Raw genomic sequence first — 27,599 nt, 5'->3', positions numbered from 1 at the left:
GATTAAGGTGGAAAGAGTGTGGTTTTTGGAGTCAGATACACCTGGATCTGAATCCTGGCCCTGTCTTTTATTAACCTTGGGCAAATTATTCAATCTTTCTGAGCCCCAGCTCACTCATATAATAAAATAATAATGCCTATCTAACAGAGTTGTTATGAAGATGAAATGAACAGTACATAAAGTATTTGGTACTTAATAGGCAACCAGTGTGTGTTAATCATTTCCTTTGTTTTTCCTTCTCCCTTCCCTTTTTCATCCCACTCTGTTTTCCAATTCTACTGCCTTTTATTGTGGAATTTTTAAAAAATGATATAATTTTTCTGAACTTCAATTTCCTCATTTAAAATAATACTAATAACAATAATAATGATGCTATCTGTCATGCCATCTTCACAGAGTCATTGAAAAAATCTGATAAAACCGTATGTATCAGGGCATTCTGAAAACCTAGGGTGTTATATCAATGACTTATTTCAGACTAATAGTGCCTTTTAGAGTGTGAAAATGTCTCTAGACCTTGAATGAAAATATGAGGGTGAGGGTTAGAAGGAGGCAGGCTTTGGGGCCAAATCATCTAGCTAAGCCTATAAGTATGTATTCAGCATTCACCATAATTACAAGCGTAATTGGGGGCTCAATCACCAACAATGTCAATACCACATGCAAGTACTCAAGATGCATAGAAACACTTTCCCTCTGTTGTGCTGGCTTCTCTCTCTCTTTCAGTTTACCCTGCTTAGGGCTAGACTGTATTATAAAGGCATCTTTGTTGGTGGTAGTTTATTTTTCCTTTTTTATTTCCTCAAGATTCTAAACACTCGAAAGGGAGTCAAGCAAATAACAATGGAGTTACCTGCAATGGGTTCCCTTCAGCTCTCCATCGAAAAAGATCAAGTGAATGAGTTTTAAAAGAACCATTAGGAGACCGGAAGTAACCTCCACAATCAACACTCACAATTAACCAAGTGTAATCCAAAGCCCCTGTTAAAGCTGTTACCAGACAAACATCAGCAAAGTTCTTCTTTTTGCAGGGAAAGCCATGTACATATATAATTGGAAAGTGTCGCTCACACTTTAAGTAAGTGTGAAACAGCTGTCAAGTGGGTTTATCTGCATCCTACTGATTGCACTGTGCATGCTGGAGTGAGTGGGGGATTAGTTTGTTTATAGGACACTGAAGCAAAGGGTTAGGTTTTCTTAACACTCTAGAGAGCAGACGCAAGGATTTGCCAAACAATTATAATTAGTAGTCGAGGAGAAGTAAAAGGAGGGCCCATGCCAAAAAATTCATCCCTAACCCTCCCAAAACCTGATCCCAGAAAGCCATCACACACACACACACACACACACACACACACACACACACGTGCATGCATTAAAGGCCATTAGCCTTTGTAAGCTTAAGTAATAACATTTATTTCTGGTGGCAAAAATTACCTCTTTATGTAACAAATGGGAAGAGGATGACAGGCAAAATTTATTATCTGCTATGTTTGAGGCTAAGGAGCCCTGGTGGTGCAACAGTTAAGCTCTCAGCTGCTAACGGAAAGGTTGGCCATTTGAACTCACCCAGGGGCTCCACAGGAGAAACACCTGGCAATCTGCTCTCGTAGGATTAGAGTCTAGGAAAACCCTATGGGGCAGTTCTACTCTGTCACATGGGGTCCTCACGAGTAGAAAATCAACTCGACAGCACCTAACAACACCACACATATGAGGCTAAGAGGGACAGATATTTTCCCATGAGTTATAAAATCCTTACACATTTTACCAGTAAGTAAGCATTCAAAGTTTATTAGCGCCATCCTTGCTTTCCTCTTCATCTACACACCAACTGCAGTTCTACTCAAACCCAGACTATCACTCCCTGATTGCTGACAGAATTTGAGAGGACCAGGGCTGATGCCTAGATGAGTATGAAGCTGGGGAAGCGGATTCCTTTGCCCTCTCCCCTAACACCCTCATACATCATCTTGTCTCTATAGCAGTTTGTTGAGCAGTCAAAATGAGCCCACAATTAAGTGGGCAGGTGTGTGAACCATTTCTGAAATAGCAGTAACCACCCTCCTTCCAACAAAGGCTGGGAATGAACCCAAAATGCAGGGAAGACAGGTCTAATCCTGGGAAAGATTCAGCGACATACCAAGAAGCCAAAAGCGATGATCTTTAGGACACACTCCAGGGAAAATACCATGGTGAAGGCGATATTCAGGTACTTGAGAGCCAGTTCATAGGTACAGGGAGCAGAGTAGTACTGCCAAGAAGAGAAAAGGGGAGAGAAAGAGAATCAAAGCCGTAAGGTGAGAGGGGTGATACATGTCACTGAGGCTGGCCATCCCTCATCCCTGTCCTTGTGGGACACTGTTGAGTGGTGTGGGAGGAGGGATGGACACTGTGTGCTGGAGAGAAGAACTACATCTCCCATGTAGCAAACAAAACAAAACAAAGGAAAACATCGTCCCATGTCCCACTCGGACTATTTATTAACAAAACAGCAGCTTCCCTAGAGAAATGGAGGTTGGAGGAGTAGAAATATTTTCTAGAGTCAGTTACTTTATCATTGAGTAGGGTCTGGGAGCCCTGGGAAGCCCTGGTGGCACAGTGGTTAAGTGATACTGCTCCTTGGAAACCCTATGGGGCCGTTCTTCTCTGTCCTCTAGGGTCTCTAGGGTCACTATGGGTTGGAATCAACTCGACAGCAATGGGTTTGGTTTTTTTGGTCTAGGAGCCCTGGTGATGCAGTGGTTAAGCGCTTGGCTGCTAACTGAAAGGTCGGCGATTTGAACCCACCAGTGGCTTCGCGGGAGAAAGATGTGGCAGCCTGCTTCCATAAAGGATTATAGCCTTGGAAACCCTATGGGGCAATTCTACTCTATCCTACAGGGTCGCTATGAGTTGGAATCGACTCTACAGCAACAGGTTTTTATAGTATATAGGGATCCCTGGGTGGCACAACTGGTTAAGTGCTTGACTACTAACTGATAGGTTACTGGTTCAAACCCACCCAAAGGTACCTGCAGAGAAAGACCTGGCAATCTATTTCCAAAAAATTAACCACTGTAAACCCTATGAAGCACAGTTCTACTCTGACACATGTGCACTTGCCATGACTTGAAACCAACTCGACGGCAACCGTTTTGTTGTTGTTGTTGTTGTTTTTTAAACAGTGTTAAGTGGAACCAAACCTCTGTTAACGTTCCAATATTCCTTTCGAATTGCATCATTATCTATATGTCCTGATATGTACTACCCTTGTATTAATCCAACTCCCATTACTACCTGTGGTCTTGAAGCTACTGGACTGCTACTATCTGTTTCACTGCATCTTGACCAGTGTACCCCAACAGACCCAGAGGCTGAGCTGTTGGACAAGATAAGATGAAATTGAGATTCCACAGTGGAGAGCTCAGTAAGCAGACAATGGATTGGTAAGTTGGAGTGTTTTCCTAGTGTCTTGGGGGCATACCCAATGGCACGGTGAGGGAACAGTCACAGAGGTCCAGCCTGCCCTAACACCTCACAGCTACCACCCTCTCACCTTCATCATCAGCACGACAGTGTTCAGGGCAATCATGGCCATGATGGTGTACTCGAAGGATGGAGACACTACAAAGTGCCAGACGCGGTACTGGAAGGTGTGCCTGTTCTGCGGCATGTAGCGGGTGAGAGGTTTGGCACTGATGGCAAAGTCGATGCATGCCCTCTGCAGGAAAGGCAGGGTTATTAGTCCAAGCTCACCTTCTCTGAACCATACACACTGGTGTGCTCTCTGATGGTTAGAAGAAGAGGATGGTGCATGAAAAAAAGGGCAGGGCTTGGACAAGCGTTAAGTAAAAATGGCAACAGGAATTATCTGGACAAACCTACAGGAGAGATGTTACCTTAAATGAATGCGTAGAACTGGGGAGGAGGGTTTGTCACATTGGGGAACGGCCTAATAGTTATTAATAATTTCCTTTGACACAGCATGTGGCTGAGATGTTTAGGCAGGAAGCCTTCCCTGATGTCCTCAGTCAGAAGTAAAAATCTACAGCACTTTATTTGCATTTATTTTACGGTCCCTAACAATTTCTAAAGGAGCCCTGGTGGTACAACGGTCAAGCAGTTGGCTGCTACCTGAGAAGTTGGTGATTCGAACCCACTGGTGGCTCTGGAGGAGAAAAGACCTGGTGCTCTACTCCTGTAAAGATTACAGCCTAGCAAACCCTATGGGGCAGTTCTGATCTGTCATATAGGGTTGTTATGAGTCGGAATTGATTGGACAGCACACAACAACAACAATTTCTAGTTCAGTTCGGTTCTAAAAAAACTACTCCGTTGCCTAAAAAAACTACTGGTACACTAATAGCCTACAGTGTGCCAAAACTATGCTTTTGCTAGAAAAGCAGTGATAAGTAAGGCATATCCCCTGCCCTTAAAGCAAATACCTGCTATCGAGGGACACACATTAATGTTATAATCCTGGCACGTATCTTTTACCCCAACTTCTAGACTATATGCTGCATAAAAAGCAGAGACTGTACCTTAAACACTTCACATACCTTTCAGCTTTCTGCACCTCACACCTGGGCCTTATACAGAGCAGGTGCTAAAAAATGTTTAATAACGGAATAATTAATTTTCTCCATTTTCTATCTCTACTTCTTTAAAAAGTCAAGAAAATTCAGTCTTCCTTCCTAATACTGCTGGTCCAAGCATCCTTTCTGGGGCCTTGCTGTCCTATGCCATAGTCCACCTGTTGTTACCTCATTCTTTTCCAGGCTGCACTCTTCCATCATTTTATCCCCTTGCTCCTGGAAGGTGATGATGATGAGGGCCACAAAGATATTGACAAAGAAGAAAGGGAAGACCACAAAGTAGACCACGTAAAAGATGGACATCTCCATGCGGTTGCTGCGACTTGGGCCTCGGTCCTCCTCTGTCACATCTACAGAATGCTGCAAAACCCTGTGGGGGCAGAACGAGGAGGCACGGATGGCGGATGGCAGTCTTGACAGTTGCTCCTACTCAAAGCTTCACTAAAAGTCATGCCTACTAATCCTGTAAAACTGTGAGAGCTGGAACTCGATGAGATTGCCTTGTTTTTCTGGGTCTAGCAAACTTTCCACCTTTGACAGGGTGCAGTCTTACCACTTTTCTATCACTCTCTATTAGCGGAAAATACTTGAATTTTCCTTCTCTGACAGGTTTCTGCCTTACACAGGCTCTGGCTTTCACAGGTTTTACTGTATTTTTTTTTTTTTAATCTGACTGCCTCGACTTTGCATATCCTCCCATTAATTTGGGTTCGGGGGGGTCCATAACCAAGTTGGTGAAGGCCCTCTGCTCTTTCTAGCCGTTGTTCCATCATGGATCCAACTCCTAAGCAATGGAGTGACATTATTTTATAGTTTAGGTTGCCATGCCCAATACCAAAGGACTTCTGGATTACCATTTGGCATGTTGTCACCAACTCAAGTATACTGCCACCAGAAGTGGTATCTTAGTAATGACCAAGTCTCTGAAAGATTAGCCTTCAGCTATGGACAGCAAAGTGAACTGCATTTTGCTGTCTTATTCATAAAAGGCATGATCACAGGAAGTGTCTTTGGGTTCTGCCAGCTCATCTTTAACCCTCAATCCTCAGGCTCTCAGGTGCAGGCCAACCTGGAGGATAAATCTGTTAAAATAGCTCCCAGAGACTCACCTCCTGCTGCTCTCCTAAGGGGCAGAGAGCTTTTGAAAACTAGTTTATCCTATAGGAGTCAGATGGCTGTATTCAACACCTCAGTAACTGCCTAGAACATTAAGAGTTTCAAACATTTCCCCGACTTTGTCTTCTCCCTCTTGATTTTTGCCTTAAGGATTTCCACTCCTCTTCTGCCTATCTCACCCACTCATAACCACTTAAACTTTTCCTGGCACAATAATAAAGGGCTAGCCTTGTTCAGTTTGAATCAGCTTCTCAAGGCAACCATGTGGTCCCATCCCCAATCTCACGACAAACATGCCAACCTAAACCCATTACTCACTGAGGCCATCCTTCCCCTGTGGAGACGGTGAAGAGGGTCAGCAGGGCCCAGATAATGTTGTCGTAGTGGAATTCATGGCGTTTCCATTCCCGGCCCTTCACCTCCATCTTGTTTTTCTCATGATCTACGTAGTTGCCTCTAAAAGCAGAGTAGAAATAAAATAGGGCCTCTTCACTATAGCTCACGGAAGAGAAAGGGAATTCTGTGGATTTCAATTCTGCAGGGTAATGATGACCAACATACAAATGCTAGGAAGGAGTTTTATTAAAGGCAGTGCATCATGGAATAAAAATGGGATTTGGCATCCAACAGACACGTGATTAAATCCTAACCCTTTAACTAGTCAGCTGTGTAACTTTGAGTCACTTACTCAAACTTTCTGAGCCTCAGTTTCCATATGTGTAATATGCAAATAAAACCAATCTCATAAGGTAGTAATAAAGATTTAAAATGATAAACTAAATGCAAAATGGCTTGTACTAAGTCTGACACAAGAGAGGGGCTCAATAAAAGTTTACAGATTTCCTATTTTCTCTTTTACCTAAAAGAGGAATGGAGGTACGTAAGACAAAGGGATAAAAGAGCAGGCGTATGGAAGGCGGAGTGGGCCTCACCAGGACATGCTTGAATGAAAAGTGAGTGCTGGTGGCACTTACATGCACTCCTTCTCTGTGTCCTTGGAACTGTCTGTGCAATAAAAGAACTTTCCTTTGAAGAGCTGAACTGCGATGACAGCAAAGATGAACATGAAGAGCTTGTAGACAATGAGTATGTTGAAAACATTCTTCAACGAGGTCACTACACAATCAAAGACAGCCTGTGGACAGAAGCAGAGCCTACGTGTGAGTTCCAAGATGGGCCTATGCATCTTCCTGGAGCTGAGGCGGGGCCACACCCCACCACCCAGCCCCACTGAGAAGGTGCCTCAGAAGATACCATCCTCCTAAGAAGTGATGCTCATGGGATTAAGAGCTGGTGTCCCACCTGGATGTGACTATGAGAACCCACCACCTGGGGAGGAAAACACGTGGCTCTGAATCTGAAAATAAAACCAAAGCAGTAAAGACCAGACTGCATCAGGCACCTGAGGAGGTCCCTTGTGGGATCCTGAGGAGGGCACTCCACTTAATGTGAAACACAGAAGCTTGAAGAAGATAGGGATCTTTGAGATCATTTAGCCCATTTCTTTCCTTTTACAAGTGAGGAAAAGGAAGGAGGCTCAGAGAAATTAAATAGCTTGCCCCTGACTTTACATGTATTGGATGACATTCTTAGATTTGACTGGTATACTGAATATGTATTTTTTTTTTCTTTAGCTTTCTAAATGGATCAGGGAGTGATAATGAACTATTATCGTCATTCATTTTAATAGTATTTTGTAATAAGTTCATACATGTGCTTCAGTTGCTAAGTACTTCAGGTAAAGGTTCTCTAGCTTAAAAATGGCTGCTATTTGGGATGAAGATGTGGACAGGGACTGATCTCCTCCTCTTAGAGACGGAAGACTGGGTGGACAGAGTCAGGAACTTAGACATCAGTTAACACGCACTGGATCTTCAGAGACCTCCATTCTAGGCCTTAGGCTATGAGGAGTTACAAGGGAATTTAACACATTTCAAGCACATTTTTAGGTTATTTTCTAGGTTTTTAGCTCACAGGAGCACCCAGCCCCACGGTGGTGCTGCATTTGTTTAGCTGCTTCTTTGCAGTGCTGAGTGAAGCATTACCGGCTTAATTAGTTCAACACTGTGGGGAATGTGAGTGACACGCAGCCTTGTGGAATCATCAGAGCCACCTATGTTTCCCTCAGGTTATTGAGCTGCAGAGAGAGGAACCAGCACTTTCTAATTTAATGGAATTAACTAAGGTTGGGGTCGCCTTTTCCAGCCTGCTAACTAATCTCATCAAGGTGTCTGTACACCACCGCTTAGCTCAGAGGAGACCATACTCCTGGAGCTTGGGCTACAGCAAACGGCAATGCCTCTGTCCCCAGGAATCTTGCCTACATTCTGCTGGAGGGGCGAGGAAGGTAGGAATGAGTATCAGGTGGGGATGGTCATGATGGACAGTGTGTAGAAGATTGCCTGGGGCTGTGGCAAGGAGCCTTCTCCAGGAGGGATAGGCAGAGCAGTCGTGGAAGAAGGCAGTCATAGAGGACATGGAATGTTTCTCCGCAGGAGTCCAGCTGGTGGGCCAGGGCTGTGGACTCTGAGAGGAAGCCATGTCTCAGCTAGTTCAGGGAAGTGAGTTTCCTATGGTACCTAGCCTTTAATGAACCTTGTTTGTTCAGCCCCTTCTCTGCAGAGCCCGAGGGCTGAAGGGGAAGTAGTGCCCAGATGCCAGCGTGGGGTGGGGGATACCAGAGGTAATGAGAACCCAATGGGAAATGGGAAGCAAGGGGAGAGTCCGGGTAATGAATACCCCACCGTCCCGTCCCTCACCAGCCTTATAGTCTGTGGCAGTCTGGGAGATCAGGCCCAGGCATACCAGAAAAATTGTAGGGTTTTCTTAGAGAGACCACTTACATTATCAGCTCATGCTGTCCACACCACAAATGTGTGGGTTACAAAGCATCTCTATTTTCCAGCTCAAAGAAGGTTAAAGAATAAGTTATTTGTTCTGTGTCACATAGCTCCTAAGTCCCAGGGCTGGGCCTGGCACTCAAGTGGGTTCTTTTCATATCAACAGGAGTTCACAAATGGAATATACTCAGAATCACTTAGGGAAACTGTGTAAAAGATTCATTCCAAGACTCTTCCTCAGAGAGCCTGGCTTTGTTGGTCTGGGGTAGGCCAAGGAATCTGCATTTTAAGGAGCATCCTAAGTAATCTTGATGTAGGTGTCTGTGACCCCCCACTTTGGAAAGCACTGTTCTGTGCGACTGCAGGCAGGTAATTAAGTCTGCTTCCTGGGAAGGATCCTGGTGTAGCACCTGAAGATGGGACCTAGGCCTGGTACTGAGGCTTGCTTGGCTTGCCGCATGGCCTGGGCAGCAGGAGGACTGCAGAGCTGTGAACTGAGCATCCTGGCCCTCTCCCTGGCAGTGGCTGGCTTCCATTCACAGGAATTCAAGACGGAAGAACTTCTCTCCTATGAAGTCCCAACTTTCATTAACAGCAATATGCAGTGCCAGTGTCTGTGTGGGGGTGGGGTGGGGGGGGGTGGGTTCAACCTGCTAGCAAACACGACTCCAGTAGTAAAGCACACTGCCCCTGAGAGGCAGGAAGGCTCATAGAGGGGAAGCCCATTTGGGGTTGAGCAGGGAGAACACTGGACAGGGAGTGAGAAGACTCTTGTAAGACACCTATTAAAGCTCAGATCGAGGCAATAGGAGACACTTAATTCATGTTAGCTTCCTTTCCCATTTCTTCTGTGCTTCTGACCAAAATGGACTGTGTTCTTGGGCAGGTTACCTGGCTGACCTAGTGTGCAGACTTAACGCATGCAGAAGGTTCCTGTTGTTTCAATTTTGGTATTCTGGGTTCACCTTAATGACATAGGAGGTTCCAGGACAAAGCTACCAGGGTTCTTCCTGGAAGGCATGTCATAACCAGAGCATGTAAAATGCCACCTGGGTGTAGACTCAAGAGGCAAAGGCCCCGTTGTAGATTTCTTGGGCTGTTGGTTGTTCTCCTTTGAAACTAAGACCCTTAGCTCAAGAAGATGAAAAGAACCTCTATTCCCATGTGAGATGTGAGAAAAAGGAATATGCCTAGTCCTAATTCTCCAAAAGCAGGCCAGCCATGGGTAAGGAGAGTAGGTGGAGAAGGGGATTTGATTGGAAGAAACTCTGAAAACATTACCTTGAGCTTGGGTAGGCGCTTGATGGTTTTCAGTGGCCTCAGAACTCGGAGCACTCGCAGAGACTTGATGGTCTTGATGTCCCGCCCCTTGTTTGTTCTGCAGGTGAGAGGCCCCCAGAGGAACATAAGAACTTGGGGGACAAATAAAAGTGACACTCCTACTACTGTATTAATAACAATGGGGTAAACGGGGAGAGATGTAGGCTGGAGACTGTAAATTGGGTCAGCATAGACTCCTTCTTCAGGGAGACTCCACAAAAAAGACAGCAAGGAAATTCTAAAATCACTCCCTGGTGTGTATGCACCACTCCCACCCACTGCACACATGCACATACACACAGAGGATCATGGAGGCACACACATGTTCGTTCATGCACATACAGGCACACATGCACATATATTAATAAACACTTCTCTTCCTAACAGCCACTCCAACGCTGCTCATCACCGCACTGGGAAAATGAATACGGAAGATCAGACAGAATGGGGAACTTTAGATCCCCACTGTGCCTAGTCCAGTGCTTTTCCAGTGGGAGGCTCTCAAATGATATTTCCTTGAATGGAGTAAGGACCGCCTGTTGAGAGCGAGTCTCACTGGGGACTTGACCTAGCACTTTCTTTGGCTCTAGGTTTGCCACCTCTACACAGGCCATCAGTGCAGTGGGCAGCAAGGTAAAGAAGGGCTGTGGGGGACATGACACCCTCGCCAGGCTGGGCTGCCTGTACCAGAGATAGCACATCATGCAGGCTTCTCACCAGAGCCTTGGCTCACACCCCAATTTTCTCTGTGTGGCTGAGCCTTCCCACAGAGTCCCTTCCCATTTCAGACAAGCTCTGCACTTAGCACAGGCTGCCAAGAGCCACACAACTGGACAGGCCCAACTGCAGTCCTGCCCTACACCTAATCTCCCTCCCTATTCAGCCTCTTGGAAATGTTTGCTCCTAATAGAGGAAATGCCTTTCTCTTCTAATTTTTAGGAATGAAATGAATAAACCAACCTGCATGTTTCTTTCCACCCTGCTCATCCCAAGATCTTCGCATTCAATTCAAACAATTGCAATTTGTAAAACACACAGATGGTGGAAAATGAGACTAAATTGTGAGCTCAGGCTCTGGTTCTTTCCCCATGGTGGCCCCTATCACCCTTACACCAATAATCCAAGGAAGTGGGATCCAGAAGATCAGGTAGGAACTACAAGGTCTTTCATCTGCTTTTCACTCCACCCTTCCTGCCACACCCATCCCCTAGTCAGGGAGATAAAAGTCCTTCTAGTCCTTCACAGAATTTTAGGAAGACATTTAATGTAATCCAAGGAACGTTGACTTTGCCCAGAATGTTGATTTTAAGATTCTCTGAATGGCTATAGGCCACAAGTCACTTTTATTCAACCCTAGATTTGAATATAGCCAATCAAAAAATATTGCATTTATATGGTCTTTTGTATCCAAGGGCTTTGGTATATTTTATAAACTTTTACTTTATTAGGCTCATCTATCTACCTATCTAGAAGAGGCAACAAATAAGCCAAATAGATATCCAAACCAATTAAGAACGATCACTTTCCCAAGAAGACCTGGCGACTCTTAATTTTTGATCTCTTGGATATCAATGAAAACTCACCACTCTTATCAATTCACCATTCTTTTCTCAAGGAGCCAGCTCCTCCCCTCCCTACCATGCTGCCTTCCTCCTCCAACCCACTCCCCGCCATCTTTTTTACCTTAAACAAAATTGAAGAAGATATTTACCCCAAAGCGTTCCTACGGAGGATCCAATCAGAAAGCAGTCAAGAAAAAGGTGGAGAGAAGGAAGACAGTCAGAAAATTTCAGGGAGAAGACAGACCCTACAGTGACAGGAAGTCAGAGAAGCACAGGCCCAGGGGACCCTGCTCACAGCCTTGGCACTTATGGAGTCCACGTACCATTTGCTCCAAACCTACCTCTCCGACCTGCAAGGGCAAAGGCCTTTGCAAGCACTGGTGAAACTGTATCTAATGGGATGTTATTCCAGGTACTGAAATTTATTTCAACAGTTTAACTGAAGTTTTCTAAACCTAGTCTTTCACTCTCATTTACTTAGTAGTGTTTAGGCAACTCTCTCTGTTTCCAGTGAATTTATTAGAAACCAGATTAGAGGAAGTAAGACAGTTCTGGACCAGAAACTGTATCTCTTGGGAAAGGCATCTCAAGTCACAGTGGAGTATTTATGCATGTAAAGGGTTTTGCTTAAAGAAGCACACACAGTCATTCTGAGAGGGCTACTCTGACATCTTTCAACAGTGCAGATAAGCAATACTATAAGACCACCTCTAAATAAAGGGTAGGGGGGAGGCATTTGTCTACGCAGGTCCTGATGTTACACAAAAGGATGCCATTTGATAAAATAAATAACCAGCTGCCCATTTTGAGCTATTTACTGTGCAATTGGAAGAAAAACCATCCTAGCTCTATTGGTGAGGCTTAATAACCTGAAAAAGGAGTTGGAACATAAATATTTCTGAGACAGAAATAACGAGAGCCAACTTTTTTGAATATTTGCTCTGGGCTAGACTCTATGCTAAGTACTTTCAGTGCAATTCTTTATTTAAACCTCCTAATTCCTCTTTGACACTGGTATTTCACAGATGAGGTTAGAGAGGTTAAGGGAGTGTAAGGGTTAGTACAACTGGAGAAACTGGGACTTGAACCCGAGTCTGTATGATGCTAGGAGCACTTGCTCTTAATCACTAAGCCTCTGCACCAGCAGGTTTTGGATCAAGCCTCTGTCAACAGTTCGCAGAATTTTTGAGCTGGAAAAGACCCTCGAAATCCACTTAACTGCAGAGGAAACTGAGGTCCCAGGAAGAAGTGCCTTGATTAAGATCACTGGGTGAGTGAGTGCAGTGCCAGTGGTGAACCTAAATCTCATGATTCCTGTCCTGGGGCTGCTCTGTGAAGAAACGCCTGAAGTCCAGGTTTTGGTTCTTGGTTACTAGGGGTAGGAAGAGAGGCCTTGCGAATGAGAGAGAGGTCCTCTGAGGTAAAAGTGCTGGTTTCTATGAAGGTTACTTTTTTTCTCTTTCTTTTCTTAAATTTATTAATATACCACCATGTGTCACGAAGACTTCTAATGACCATTTTACTCAGTAAATGATCCCATATTCAAAATTATATTAACTTGCACCGTAAATGTCAAATAAATGGTGATTTGGGAACTAAACTCAAGGCCTTATAAACCTTAAATCCTAATGTGATAACCTCCAAGTATTCAGAGGGCAGAGATAATATCTTCCCCAAGTCAGAACAGTGTCTTCTCCCACACAATATTGGGCATATGGTAGATCAGTCCAACATACCTTCACTCATTCATATAACAAGCATTTATGGAGTCCTTACTATATGTCAGGTGCCTACCTGATACATGCTATGTGGTACAAATGGTTAAGCACTAGACTACTAGCTGAAAGGTTGGCAGGTTGGACCCACCCAGAGGTGCCTCGAAAGACAGGCCTGGTGATCTGCTTTCAAAAGATCACAGTCTTGAAAACCCTATATAACAGTTCTACTCTGCATACATGGGGTTGCCATGAGTGGGAATCAACCTGAGGGCAAAGGGTTTGTTTGTTTGTTTTAATAGCACCAGGCACTGGACTAGGTGCTGGATACACGGTAGTGAAAAAAACAAATGAGGTCCCTAACCTCTTGGAATTTACCTAATCTAGTGGAGAAGACAGGATTTAAGTAAGCAAACAAACAAGTATAGTTGTAAGCTATGAAAACTACCCCAGGAAAAATCGAATCGTGATTGAAAATGTTACCAAGACAACTACATAGGTAGCCCTTGTTTCCCCAGGCTATACTCCTCTTGAGGAAAAACCAAGGGAACATCTTCCATATCCTTAAAACAAAGGGACAGGCTGGGAGACTCATGTATGGAAGGGAAGGTGGTCTAGGATCACACACTTCAGGCTTTAACCTGCACAGCCCAGGTCCTTAATCCAGACACCTTAATATCCCAGCAGCAGCTGAATGAATTCTCAGAAATCATGCTCACAGACACCAATCTACCAAGGAAGATCCAGTAGTTCTTGCCCCTCCCACACAATTGGAAATAGGACAGAATTTGCTCTCTAGAATTAATTTTCTCCCCAAATCATAGTAAAATATCATGCTATAGAACAAAGGGATTTTTGGTCATTCTGTGTGTGTGTGTGCGCGTGTGTGTGTGCGTGTGTGTGTGTGTGTGTGTGTGTGTGTGTGCATGTTTTTACTTGTTTTGGAAAATGGGGTTCCTTGAGGATTACACTCTGGTCTTAACAGCTGATTGTGAATGTCAAAGTACTCGGGTGGGGTGGGTGACCATTTGTCCTATTCTAACTCCCACAGATCTGAGCCGTAGAGAGCAAGCAGGCACAGGCCAAAAGTGAAATAAAGACTAGTCATGGCTCTGCACAGCTTTCAGACAGGCCTCTTACTGCAGAGAAGCCACTGAACACCTACGGTTTTGAGTGGTTGCAGGGAAACACGCTTGCATGCTTGGTGATGTTAACATAGGTTCAGCACTGATTTGAAAACTGCCATTTAAAATGAAAGAAGCACTGATAACAAAGTCACAGAGTCAGGGAATATCTTAAAAATTTAGTCCCCGTTAATTAAAATATATCATAATTTATACATGGGCTAGGCCAAAGCACCTCTCCCACATCCATGGGTACAAGGGCTGTTTAAGCCATTGTCAAAGTCAACAAGTTTGCCAGGGAGATGTTTTATCAAACTAAGAAGACAAACTCTTTAAGCATTTTAATTGAGGCACACTATTTTGGAAATAATTCAGGTGCTTTTTTTTTTACAAATCATTTAAATATAATCATTAGACACTTTGCTAGTCTTTGTTACTAAATGTATAATCAGAACTTCCTTAATATCTATAAATTCAGATTTTTGGTTTCATTACCTAGCTAATTAGTGAAACTATCAAGTTTAAAAATGGACTCTAATGTTATGTGGATAATTCCACATACTAAGTGTACACTGGTCCACTTTAATTGGGACCCAATTGGGCCACCTCTTTCCCATTTATTTTCTACTTATTTGCTAAGTTCTTGGCTGCTCTCCAGAAAAAGTGTTACATTTCTCTCGTGTATCATCAGTAAAAGATGAGAATTTTCCAGCTCGATTGTCAAGTTGCCCTCCAGATGTTTCACGTGTACACTAATCTTGCTCTTCAGCTCCCAGGTCCCCCTTTACTCAACGGACATGCTCCCAAGTTGATTTCTGCTATGAATTGACTCTCTTTCCATGGGGCAGGGCAGAGACAGCAGGTTCTGAAGAGCCCTTCATCCTTTCGAGGTGTGGCCTTGTGCCCTTCCCCATGAGCCCAGGAGGGAACAGCACTGGGAACTGAAGAAATCTCTTGCATTAGGGGAATGGCCAATGGCCCAGGCTTGCTGGAGGTTAAGGTAGTTAGGAGGGAACACACCATAAGAAGCCTTGAATGCCTCCCTAAAACTTCGGCACCATGATTTTGGTAGGTAACAATAACTACCATTTATTATGCACCTACTAAGTGCCTGGTGCTATTAAAGCAAACAAACCAACCCACTGCCCTCAGGTTGATTCTGATTCATGGTGACTCTGTGTGTTATAGAGTAGAACTCCTCCATAGGTTTTCTGGGCTATAATCTTTATGAAAGCAGATTATCAGGGCTTTCTTCTGTGGTGCTGCTGGGTGGGTTCAAACCACCAACCTTTACGTTAGTAGTTGAGTGCAAATTGACCACCCAGGGAACTTCCTGGTGCTATATTTGGCACTAAATATATTTTACCTAATTTAATTCTCAGAAGACTAAAATATAGTTATTTTTAATTACTACTTAAAGACGAGGAAGCAGAGGTTTGGAGCAGTTAAGGCAGCAAATAATATTGCTTGGATTCAAACCTAAGTTTGCCTGACTCTGAAACCTATGCTCTTATTTACTCTATTACAATGCCTTTTCAAATGCGAACCGCTGGAGGGTTTTAATCAGAGAAGGAAACAGCAAAAGAAACCGGCAGCTTCCGAGTTCAAATACTGAGCTATCTAACCTAGTCCCCTTAATCAGTACAGCCTGTGAGCGTTCATGGGAAGAAAATGTCACAGATGGAAATCATGATGGAGAAGGTCAGGGGTGCCCTTCTCCATCTGGCCCATGGGTCTTGTCTGTCTCCAGGCAGAGACAGAAGGTCTGTAGGCTGAGGAGAGATCCTTGGTATCAAGCTACCATTCTTTCACAGGCATTAATAGCTTAGCACTTAAGAGAACATCAGAAGTAGAAGGGGGCTTAATGTAATGGCAAAAGCACTGAACTTGCAATTAGAACACCCAGGTTGTTCAAGAACTGGCTTTGTTATTTACTAGTCAACTGAGTTTGGGCTAGTCACAAAACCCCAGGCAATCCATTTCTCAAGTTTAAAACAAGACTGAAGTGATAAATGAAATAAAGCACGTGAAAACACTTTACACATTCTAAAGACCCGTGGAAATTAGGAGGACATTTTCCCCTTTGCATTGGCAGTGCTTGTCTCTGGAATGACAACTCTCTAGGAGCTGTAGGTAAGGTCATCTGCTTGGGTGAAGAATCTAAATTCAGCACTTTTATCTTGTCTCTGCTTAGATGCTGCCATTTGGGGATTGTTTCTCTTCCTGATTAATTTTGCCTCAGCATTTCTTGGGGTCATCCATGGGCCTTAAATCCTTTGTTACACTGCCTTCTTTCTTTACTCTGTGACAGGAGCCCTAGCTAAATGGTAAGTGGTTGGTGCATCATCCTTTCCTTCTTGCACATGGACCTCAGTAAGTGTGCCATACACTCATCAAAGCCTTTGCAAACTTTCTCCTTTGTAATACACAGTACTATAGCCCAACTGGAAGGTATTTTTGTCCCAATACGGAGAACAGCAGAAGACAGAAAAGCATCAACTGACTCCTAGCAGTTTGTTACTTGGTCTGATAACAGTCTTCCTTCTTAATCTTCACATTCTAAAGATACCCAAAGACCTCTCCTATGCTCATCTTTCTAAGAATGCCTTGATACTGGCTGAAGTCCAGCCAGTATACTCCCCCTTTGGAGACTAATTTGTAATGCTGGCTGTCTCCCTCTGACTGTTGATTAAGCAGATGGCTGGCACCTCACATGATCTGCGGTGATACTTCCTGATTCCCATCATGAGGTCTTCTAACCTTGAGTTAAGCCAACTTATAATTTCAAACCCATCTGTGATGAGTTTCTACTAGGCATGGAGGACCAGGCTCTTTCGTTGGCTTTGAAGGCTTATTTCCCATACAAGGCACTTTTTGTATCTGAGTTTGGTTAGCCCAATTGGTAGTTACAATGTGGATGAGTCTGTGTTCCCTAATTTGATGATTTTATATTGCCAGGTTCTGTGGTTACAGGCTGAGAGCCCCTTTCCGACCACCTCCCAAATTTGTGCTGTTGATAAAGAGAAATCTTGGACATTCACACCCCTTGCCTCCATCAGATAAAGGGTTTCAAGTGCACATTCTACAGAGAATTACTCCACAGCACCAGTGTCACGTATGACAGACAACACGTTTTTCGGTGCTCACTGAAGGAAAAAACAAAACAACAATGCATGCTTAATGCCAAGAGCAGGTAGACTAGTATTCATCTCTTTCTTTCAGACCCTTCTTCCACTGTGGTTTTCACTTTGTGCCTCCTTTTTCCCTCCCAAACCCCATTTTCAAGGCAGCTAGTGTACAATACAGCAGCGGGCACCCCAAGAGTCCATGGGCATTAATGTCCTTCACTGTCCCTGCCTGGGCACAAAGTCAGATGAAGTCACTCTCGAGGTGACTCAAACAAAGCTGGAGTCTCAAGGAACAACATTCTTTTATCTACTCGCTGCTGGAAATTTCCAATTCCTTCTCAGCTGGTGTCCTAAATCCACAGTTAATGGGCTACCTGACGGCTAAATTTAATTCTAATCCTTCATTCTCTTCCACAGAGCAGTGGAACTAGATGACCTGTCTCGGTGGTAAATGGGTCTTCTTTGCATGAAGCAGGACTTTGTCCACTTTTTTTTTTCCTACATGATGAATGTGTAGTCACAGCCTCCTTTGGGAGACTCCCCTTTCAGTTCTTGAAGAATAGGGGCTGTCAAGAAAGACGCTCCATAGGCAAAGCTTGAGGGGGAATGCTTAGACATAGGCAAGTAATGAAGAACAGGAGCAAGGGGCAGCCAGGGGCATGGTGGAATGCTTGTTCTATGATTACTATGCTCTGCTGAGTATGAGCAGGCCCTAGCATTTCTCTTCTGACTATTCACTCCTTTCTCACATGTGTGCATCCAAGCCTTCAGAAATACAAAACCCTAAATGCAAAACCAGAACCACAGCAGCATATTCTATGGCTCCTTAGGGCCCTTTCAAATCTGAAACAGACTGCACCTGTGCATCTCATGGAACGAATTTAGAACCAGCTCTGCTACTGCGGCTAGCTCTGAAGGCATTCAATAGACCTTACCCATCTTAAAGAGAGTGGGGCAGGGTGTCAAGTGTCAGGAAAGTGACAGACTTCAAGGAAAAGAATGTAATAAAAGCTAATGTGGGAACTCCGGTTCCTTCTGGTATCGAGAGGCAGACTGAGTCATGCTTTTCCTTTCTGGCTAAGGACTGAGTAATGAAAGGTCAATTACGGCTGTGATCCAGATCTCTTGTATGCCAGGGAGTCCTGACCTTACCTCGTGCCCTGCTACAATGGCAAAAACCAATGGGAAGCTTTGGCATCAGCTTCCAGAGAGCCTGGATAACACTGACTGAGGCCTCGGCCATAGAAAGTCCCAAGGTGGGGAGGAGGTGGGAGGACAACTGCTTGTTATTTCTCCATTGAACTGTTTGGGCCACAAACAATTATAAGCTGTGAGTTTACCACTTAGGATGCAACCCAGAATAGCTCACCTGCCTATTTGACTTGAGCCAGCTAAGTAACATGCTGCAATGAAAATGGACAGGGAGAGGGTCCTGGGTTGGGGTGCAGTGTAATGTCTCACACACACACACACACACACACCCCGCACACACACGTCCCAGCCCTCTCCTGCATCATTTCCACTCTGAGGGCCTATGTTTGCCCACCTGCCTGCCCAATCCCTTCACTAAACACTGCAGACATGAAACATGAAAACACAGACAGCATCATCTTTACTGTGCAGGATCCAATAGGCTCATTAATTCAACCTGGTATAGTGGTCATATGACTTCACTACAAGACAGCTGACCCCTGGGGGGACCCTGAAAAGAGAAAATATGCCTTATCTGCAGATACCCAGAAATGCCAAGGCTGTAGCTATCTCTACCTGCCCACCGAGGAGGCCAGGAGGTGGAAGTGATGACAACAGGGTGTGAGGGAACTGGAGAAAGCAGTTTCTGGTCCTTCACTGTAAAATAATGATCAAACAGAAGAACCTCTCCCCCCTTTTTCAGAAAGAAAAAAGATCAAAGAGAAAGGTATCACAGACCCGGTCACTCACCAGACTTTTCTTGAAACCTCAAAGAAGAAAAGGCACAGCTTGGGACATCTATAGTTGGCAAACACTCTGTATCTCCATATGGCCCAGAAAGCGGGGTGTTGTGAGGGCAATAGGATGAGGGGGAGCAGTACCCAACCTCTGCTGAAACTCTGCCCACCTCACAACTAAGAGGTCGGGCTTAAGGGAGACCTGAGTGTTCTTATAAATGCTTTATAATGTAAAAGTGGACCAGGGAGAATGGAAAAGTTACAGAATGGGTATCTTTCCATTTATTTTCTCATCCCCTGACATATCTATGCTTATAAAGTAAATCCCCTTCCCCCTCAGAAGTTAATAAAGTTCCCAAACAGAATTTGTCAGGTTTACATTATAAAGAATCCCTTTACCTGATGTACTCAGCTACAGACAACAGAGGTTTCTCTTCAGCCCCTACATAAATGACATATATGCTTATAGAAAACATATATGATGGCAGGTGCATCACCTCCGTGCAGGCCTCTGCAGTAGAGGGACTCGGTGAACAGATAGCTTTCTTTGAGAATTCAGCTAGAGGTCACTGCATCCCCTTGGTTAGGGGCATTGGCTCTTAGGTGTTGGGCTGGGTTCTGAGAAGGCTTTGGCTGGCAGTGATGGAGGAGATACCAAATGATCTCTGATTTCTGGTGAGCTACATAAAGATGCTACCATGGAAACCACCATCAGTTGCTCAAACTGATTGATCAATAGCCTTCCCAGAAGCCCCAGTAGGGCATGGTTCAATTTCAAGGAGGAGAGAAAGAATCTAGGACAGGAGTAACGTTATTCGAATGGTAGACAGTCACAGGGGTCAAATATACTGGATATGAAAATGACAATGGTATCCACGAGGAGGGAGAGACTTGAAAAGCCTGCAGACAAACCCAGATTTGGCTTCCTTTTGGCCTGATCCCCTGACCATGAGCCCTGAGGTGGGACACAGGCTCAGTGACTTCATTTTGCTCTCCGCCCCAGGCCAGGCCCTTGCTCTGCTGGCAGGTAAGCCTCTTGCTAACCCTGCCAAAGTGATGGGAGAGCTGAATTCTCTGGTGCCCTTACTGAGGAAAGGCAGACAGTAGAGTTAGGAAGCACAGGTACATGAGCAAGAGAGAGCATTACCTGGACCTTAGCAAACGTGATGAAAACAGAGGAGGGGACAGTGTGAGCCTGTTCCGTGAGCAGGTGAAAGGGGAGGGGAAATGTGCACAGCAAGCTTGGGAGGATGATAGCAAAAAACAGAATGGGTTGAGAAGGATGAGCAAGTACCATCTATGTTTTGGAGGGAAATGAAGGAAAAGTTCAAGAAGTGACATCACCAAAAGCAAATGATGGATCATAACTCTCAATCCATCACCTAAGCATGGACCCCAGAACCAGGGGATCTCTGGGCCCCCCGCACTGTACCTGGTCTGAGGGCCAACAGAGAGGCTTCGGTTCCGAGGTGGAGCCACCAGCACCAAAGCCACCACCACCACGTTTCAAGGGGCACAAAGAGAGAACAAGACAGATGACAACCCTACAGCACACTGTCATTCTCTGTATCTGAGGAGAGACAGCTGGACTGTGAACACTGGGCAGGCCTGCAGAGGCCTCCTCTAAAATGCACCTCTTCCCCACACCAGCACCAACCAACACACCTGCCTGCTTATCAGCATACAGGCACGGGAGGTTTGGGGTGTGTGTAAGTCTGTGTGTGTAAGTCTGTGTGTGTGTGTGCGTTTAAAACAGCCTGGGTTCGTCTTCAACCATTTGCATACAATATGCATCAGTACATAATTTACTCCTATATTCAGACTTCATGATGTGATGGGAGAATTGAAGGATAAGGAAAGGAATTAACTTTTATTGATCACTCAGTGTCAGGCCCTGTGCTAAGCACTTTTCACACACTATTTGTCCCCATTTTAGAGATGAAGAAACTGAGGCTAAGAGAGTTAACTTGCTCAAAGATATAGAGCTGGTAAGTAGAGGGACTGGGATGCAAACTAGGGCTTGCCTGGCTTCAAAGCTCATACTCTTCCTGTCACTTTGTCCTTCACCTGGATGAGCTCTGATCCTCCTAAACACCTGTGGGTTCTTTCCTGCATGCTTCTCTCTCATCTTTTATTTCTTCAAACAGAGACAAGACCAAAATAAGAGAGAATAACATGGTGAATAATGTATGCAAATAAGCTGATAAAATGAGATGGAAACTTGACCTTTTACAAGTCCAAGGGCAATATTTATCTCTAACAAAAAAGGCAGGCCTCCTTAGAACAAAGCAGACTAATGCTTCTTTCCAGGAAGAAGAAAGAGGAGCGAGCTGTCCCCCTGGTAGGAGCCAGAGTTGCTTTTCTTCTTATCTTGCTATGAGAATCCATACAGAGTCCAGGTCTTGGGAAAATACCATCATGCTTTTGTGAAATCTCCTCGGCAACATCTAAGCCGTGTCTAAGAGGAGGCTTTCTTGTTGTGAGGGGCCCAGGTGATCCCACATGATTTTTATATGATTAATACACAAGTGCACATGGGAATAAGGGACACCAGAGTTGTCCTAATTGCCAACTCAGCTCAGGGCCACAAACCACACTCAATGCAACTCTCCTTTGGACAGTCCCCCATGGCTGAGGCAGCAGTGGACACAGTCCATCTCCAGGTGCTGGGAAATCTTAGACTCTTAGCAGAGCTTGGGCCCTTTCAATTCTCCTACAACAGACAACCTTCTTCCCTGGGCCACTTGAGGACACATTCCTTCTTAACTCTCATCCCATCTCCTTTTCACCACTGGAATGAACAAGGGATGAACAGCGACAGCGCTTGGGGTGAAGGTAGGGCGGGATGATCTCTTTCTGACCACTTGGACCTGGAAAGGGCAAACTTATGGAGATATTTTTTCTTTGCCCTTTTCAGCTGCCATCAACGGCAGCAGCCCCTGAATGCTTTCCTTCTGCCCCATCAAAGAGAACCCTGCTAGAAGACATGACTCCCACTTGTACTCAGAGAGGCTGTTCAGGAATTCTACCGTGCCACCTGGGAAGAGGGTGAAGCTGCTCTGGCAGTGGAACAAGGTACAGACAAAACCTAAAAGGCTGCCATTCATCCTATTGGCCGACACTCTCCACACCTGGCTAGGAAAAAGGCTCTGGCAGCATCCCTAGCTCCCAGCTACAGACTGGAGGGCTAGGAGAGCCTCTTCTTGGGTTGGATTCCACAAGAAATGTCAGACTGTGGTTGAAAATATGCTATAACTAGATCCATGTTTGGAAAAAAAATTCCCCAAATGTATGGTTTAGTGGCCTGAACAGTTTAAGACTTTTCCTAAGTGTGTTATCAAGGCAGGTTGGGGAAGTCTTCTCTTTTGGAGATAAAAATATTAGTATGGTTCTTACACCCCTGAAATGGCTCTGGGGTGCCTCTGCTCATGGGTAGAGAACCTTCCCATGCCTTGGATTCAGTGATCCCCAGTTTCACTCTATTCTCCATACCCTTCTTTCTTCCAAGCTGCTCTTTTGTTTGACAGAATCAAGAAACGGAAGGGTGTCCCAGCTGTCCGTGAGACCATCTCTGAGCCTACGGAGGTACTGCCCCACATGGTGAATGCCTGCTATGCTTACTCATCTCCAAAAAAGGGAATCCTGGCCTTTGACCTTCCTAGAGAGACCCCTGACTCTCCCTATTCCTCCATCCCCAGTCCTACCATTTAGGGCACATGAGTTGAAGCTGTAAGGCTCTTCTGAGAATAACCAGAAAACATGTCTCCAGGGTAACATTCTTTGGCACCACTCTGAGTGCATCCTTTCTAAGGCTGGCCCTGGAGAAGGCCTCCGATCAGCCAGAGTCTCCAGGAAGAGGGAAGGGAAGAGACCAGAACAGGAAAAGAGTCACTTACGCCAAAGCAAAGGCGACCAATGCTCCAACCACCACCACAAAGTCCAGGATGTTCCATAGGTCTCGGAAGTAGGACCCATCCTGCAGGATCAAACCTTGGTCTATCATCTGCAAGAGAAAAATGTGAACAGCCACAGATGAGCCTAGGAAGTACAGAAAGTGCTTGTCCTGTGCTCTGAGTTCATCATGCCAATCCCTCAACTGATATTGTCTCCACAACCCTATACTGGGTCCTGAAGGGAGGAAGGATAGTCAAACAGGCTGTCTGCAGGTAACTGTGAGGCCCAAGGTTTAATTAGACTCCTTGGCTATCACAGAACCCTGCCACATTCCCTCATTCATTTGTGGCTTAGAACACCAAGCATCCCACATTATGTGCAGATGGGTAAAATCCCAGATGGGCGACACTCCCATAGTAAGCACTGGGAATGAGAGAGAAACGTGGGGTGTTAGGATGGCAGGGAATGTACTAGAGGGGAGTGAGTATGGTTGGGACTAGATGGAATTTTGGAAGATTCATCTCTACCTAGGCCCTTGCCCTGGTACTCTCCCAGGCTCAAACCTGGAAGTACCCTGGGAAAGAGAACGCAGTCCCCAAGCCTGTCTGCACCTCCCACTGCTTCTTGAGAGTAGGCTTGGCTCCTACTGAGCGCATCTCCACAGGTCTGAACCAGTCTAAACATATCCACCCAGTCATGTGCTGTCAAAATAGAGTTTGGCACGATTCTGAGACCAGAGAAGGGGGTCAATAGAGGTCTTACTGAGATTCTGTCATTGGCTGGTAGGTGACAGTACTGGGGAAGTTCCCTATACTAGAGGAGCAGACAGGTGACTCATCCAAACCCAGGAGCACCCGTTTTCTCTAGAGGCTTTTACCTTTATGACCATCTCAAAGGTGAACACGCCAGTGAAAACATAGTCAAAATACCTCAGGACCTGTAAGATATGGTGGAGGAAAAGGGGACTATGTGTGGCCACCAGCCTACACACGACCCTACCTGCCCACAGATACATGAGGTCCTACACGCCCATCCCAGGTCCACTCATTTCTACTCTAGAACAAAAGCTTGGAGTTCTAACCCTTAAATGGAGTGGGATAGATGCAGGGAGGAAGGGGACATGGATCCTACCAGAGACATCTGACCCAGCAGCTGGTCCCTCTCTTTGCCCAGAATTAAACTTCTTGGGTCTGAATTGCCTCACAAATCTCTCCCTCTAGTTCTGGCTCAGTACCTGGAATCTTTGTGAGTTCCTATCCCCCATATTTTCCTTATGTCTCCTGATAGACACCTTTGAGACCTCTAGGAGATGTCTCAACTCCCAACTTCACCCATAGCTCTGTGTTAGGCGTCACATCCAATCCCACAGAAGGCTCTGGGGGTGAGGCCTGCTGCTGAAGCATAAAGGCATGCAGTGTGGTTGTAGGGGGAGGATGCTGGTCTAGGAATGATTCATACTTCACCCTGAGGAAGAGGAAGGGGCAATTCCTCAATCCTTCCTTATTCCTCAGGATCAACCTTCTCTTCCCACCCATCTCAGTTCCCCTCTAATGGTGCGATGCGGAGTGCTGGGGCAGCGTGGGTACCAAGGTACTATGGAGGTTGGTAAACGGCCCCGTGCACCCACTTTGTTGCGCTCGGAGTTGGTCAGGACAGGGTCCTCAGCCGCCAGGGCAATGCTGCTGGCCGCGATCACCAGGAGGATGCACATCTCAAAGTAGCGCAGGTTCACGATGTAATGGCAGGCCCTCCGGATCCTGTGGGAGGGTGCAGCTCTGCTTAACTGGCCCTGCTTCCCTCCCATCCCCATCCCTCTTACTCCCCCCCACCCCCCCCACACAGCAGCCTCTTCCAGACAGCCAGGCCCTCGCCTGAGGAAGCCGCCAGGGAGAGCAATTTAATTTCTCAGGCACCACCCTTGATTTAAAGACCCAGTGTGGGAAGGTAATCAAATTGGTTAGAGGCTGCAGTACACAAGCCAAGATGCATTACCTGCAAGCACGTATGAGCCATGGGAGCAGCCAGTATCAGACCAGACAAACTCCTCAGGGCGGCTACATGGGAAGACCCTCACCGTATCTCAATGCCTGTCTCCTCCCAGACAGTAAGGGAACTAGGACATACCAAGGAAATGATAAAGAACCAACAAACATATGAACACAGACCTTGATTCGAAGATTCCTGATGAAAGCAGCAACAGGTTTTCATGAGCCCTAAATAGTCTGATTCAAGTAACTATATTCTATAGACTACATTCTAGCCACAGATGGCTGGATATACCCTAAACTGGGTGTCTTTCTTCCCAGATCCTTGCCTGAACCTTGTTCACGTAGCCACTGAAAGTCTTTTTGTCTTCCTGGCCCCAGAAGCTGATTTATGTGTATATCTTGCTCACTTCAAGGGCAGAAGGCAGTGTCCTTTCACAATTCTATCTTTCCTGATTTTAATCTTCCAGACTCTTCTCTGTCACTCCTACCTCTGAGGAACATCCCCATTTCAAAATCCATGTGTAGGGCAGTGGGACCAATACTCTTAAACTGCAGTGGGTGATCTGGTCATTTTAGGCTCCACATTCTTGGCTTTATCCACATCTGGAATTGTTATGGATTGAATTGTGTCCCCCAAAAATATGTGTATCAATTTGGCTATTTCATGATTCCCAGTATCGTACGATTGTCTACCATTTTGCCATCTGATGTGATTTCCCTATGTGTTGTAAATCCTATCACTATGATGTTAATGAGGGAGAATGGGGGGCAGTTGTGTTAGTGAAAACCATAAAACCAAAACCCACTGCCATCGAGTCGATTCTGACTCACAGCGGAGACCTATAGGATAGAGTCTTAGTGAGGCAGGACTCAACCTACAGGATTGGATTTTGTCTTGAGGCAATCTCTTTTGAGATATAAAAGAGAGAAGCGAGCAGAGAGACAGGGTGACCTCATATCACCAAGAAAGCAGTGTCGGGAGCAGAGTGTGTCCTTTGGACCCAGGGTTTCTGAGCAGAGAAGCAACTAGTCCAGGGAAACACTGATGAGAAGGCGGACAGAGAGAAAGCCTTCCCCTGGAGCTGATGCCCTGAATTTGGACTTTTAGCCTACTTTACTGTGAGGAAATAAACCTCACTTTGTTAAAGCCATCCACTTGTGGTATTTCTGTTATAGCAGCACTAGATGACTAAGACAGGAGTATTTGGTGACACATTCTCCACGAGATTTTCTTCTTTCCCCACCCCACCCACTGACCAAAGGGTAGGTGAAGGGCCCTTTTCTCATGGTATTCCTCATGCTTTCCTGCTTTTAGTTACTCTTTAGACTATGGGCACATAACTCAGATACTATTTAATTCCATGACCAACCTCACCTAGTGGGCATCCTGGATGCTTCAGGTGTCTGGTCATACTTGACTTGGAAGGCTCAGGAAGATGACTAGGCTCTCAGCCCTCCTTCTCCCCATCACCCTGCCCTGGCTCAGCACCTGGTTGTTTTCCCTGACAACAAAGGGGATCGGAAGGGAAGGTGTCTTACGGGTTGGTGGTACTGAAGATGAACATGGAGCTATGTGGCACCATGGCTTTGCCGGTCTCACGCTTCTCCTTCTTTTGCTTCTTCTTCTCCACCTCCTCCTCATCCTCTTTGATCTCTGCTTCCTTCAGTGGACTGGCTTCTCCATCAGTCTTGTTACTAACTGTAAAAGGAACATGTTGAAATTGTCAGAAACCTTGCTACACATGAGAATGATACACTTCATTTTCAAGTGGGGATGCAGTAGAGAGGATGGGAAAGGCTATAGGAATGAGCCTAGCAAGGTACTTTGCAAATATTGGGGTAAGTATTCTTAGATACCTTTGAGTTAATCCTTTCCTCTTCTCTTTTTCTGACCATTACCTTAAGTTTATGCGGATAGTCTTTTATGCTACATAAATAGTATGAATGTTCCCCTTTTTCTGGTTCTGTCATACAGTTTACAAAGTTAAGAGTTTATACTGGATTCTTTGTATATATTCATTTATTGAATTTTTACAACAACCTTTAGTGACACGTATTATTGTTGCCATTACATAGATGGGGAAACTGAAGTTCAGAGGATTCAAATACCTTTACTAAAGTAAAGTATGGATTCCTGATTAGAAACCCTATATCCTGTCAATGAAATCACACTGCAGTGGAAGATTTCAAGAAACCATTACTCTGTTTGCAGCTGCCTTTCTGGCTGCTTTTTTCGGCCATAATTAATATAGAATGAGAATGCAATATTCATGTGAGTATGGGTCTGTGTACTGCATTCCAGGAATGGGGAGGATGAAGAAGTCAGAGTCTGAGTGGACACCTAGGGCTGCTGCTCTGTTTCCAGATGCAAGTTACAGTGTTGGTCAAGTTGGCAGGAGGTTGAGGC

General features: G+C 45.2%; 1 protein-coding gene across 3 annotated transcripts in view; it reads right to left on the bottom strand.

Moving 5' to 3' along the window:
• Positions 1-27,599, bottom strand: part of CACNA1E (calcium voltage-gated channel subunit alpha1 E) — a 366,059-nt gene that overhangs the window by 41,270 nt on the left and 297,190 nt on the right. For all 3 annotated transcript variants that reach the window (XM_004372885.1, XM_004372886.1, XM_004372884.1), the window contains 11 exons: positions 26,732-26,891; positions 24,832-24,961; positions 24,082-24,141; positions 23,207-23,313; positions 11,565-11,576; positions 9,815-9,911; positions 6,668-6,828; positions 6,012-6,149; positions 4,746-4,947; positions 3,539-3,703; positions 2,144-2,254 (listed from right to left, as the gene is read on the bottom strand). In XM_004372885.1, the coding sequence (XP_004372942.1) occupies positions 2,144-2,254; positions 3,539-3,703; positions 4,746-4,947; positions 6,012-6,149; positions 6,668-6,828; positions 9,815-9,911; positions 11,565-11,576; positions 23,207-23,313; positions 24,082-24,141; positions 24,832-24,961; positions 26,732-26,891 (1,343 nt within the window). The remainder of the gene's footprint in view (positions 1-2,143; positions 2,255-3,538; positions 3,704-4,745; positions 4,948-6,011; positions 6,150-6,667; positions 6,829-9,814; positions 9,912-11,564; positions 11,577-23,206; positions 23,314-24,081; positions 24,142-24,831; positions 24,962-26,731; positions 26,892-27,599) is intronic.

Source organism: Trichechus manatus, unplaced genomic scaffold (genome assembly GCF_000243295.1).
Source record: "Trichechus manatus latirostris isolate Lorelei unplaced genomic scaffold, TriManLat1.0 scaffold00021, whole genome shotgun sequence".
NCBI classification, from domain to species: Eukaryota; Metazoa; Chordata; class Mammalia; order Sirenia; family Trichechidae; genus Trichechus; species Trichechus manatus.
Note: the sequence above shows the minus strand (reverse complement) of the source record. Positions and strands in the feature narration are given on the sequence as shown.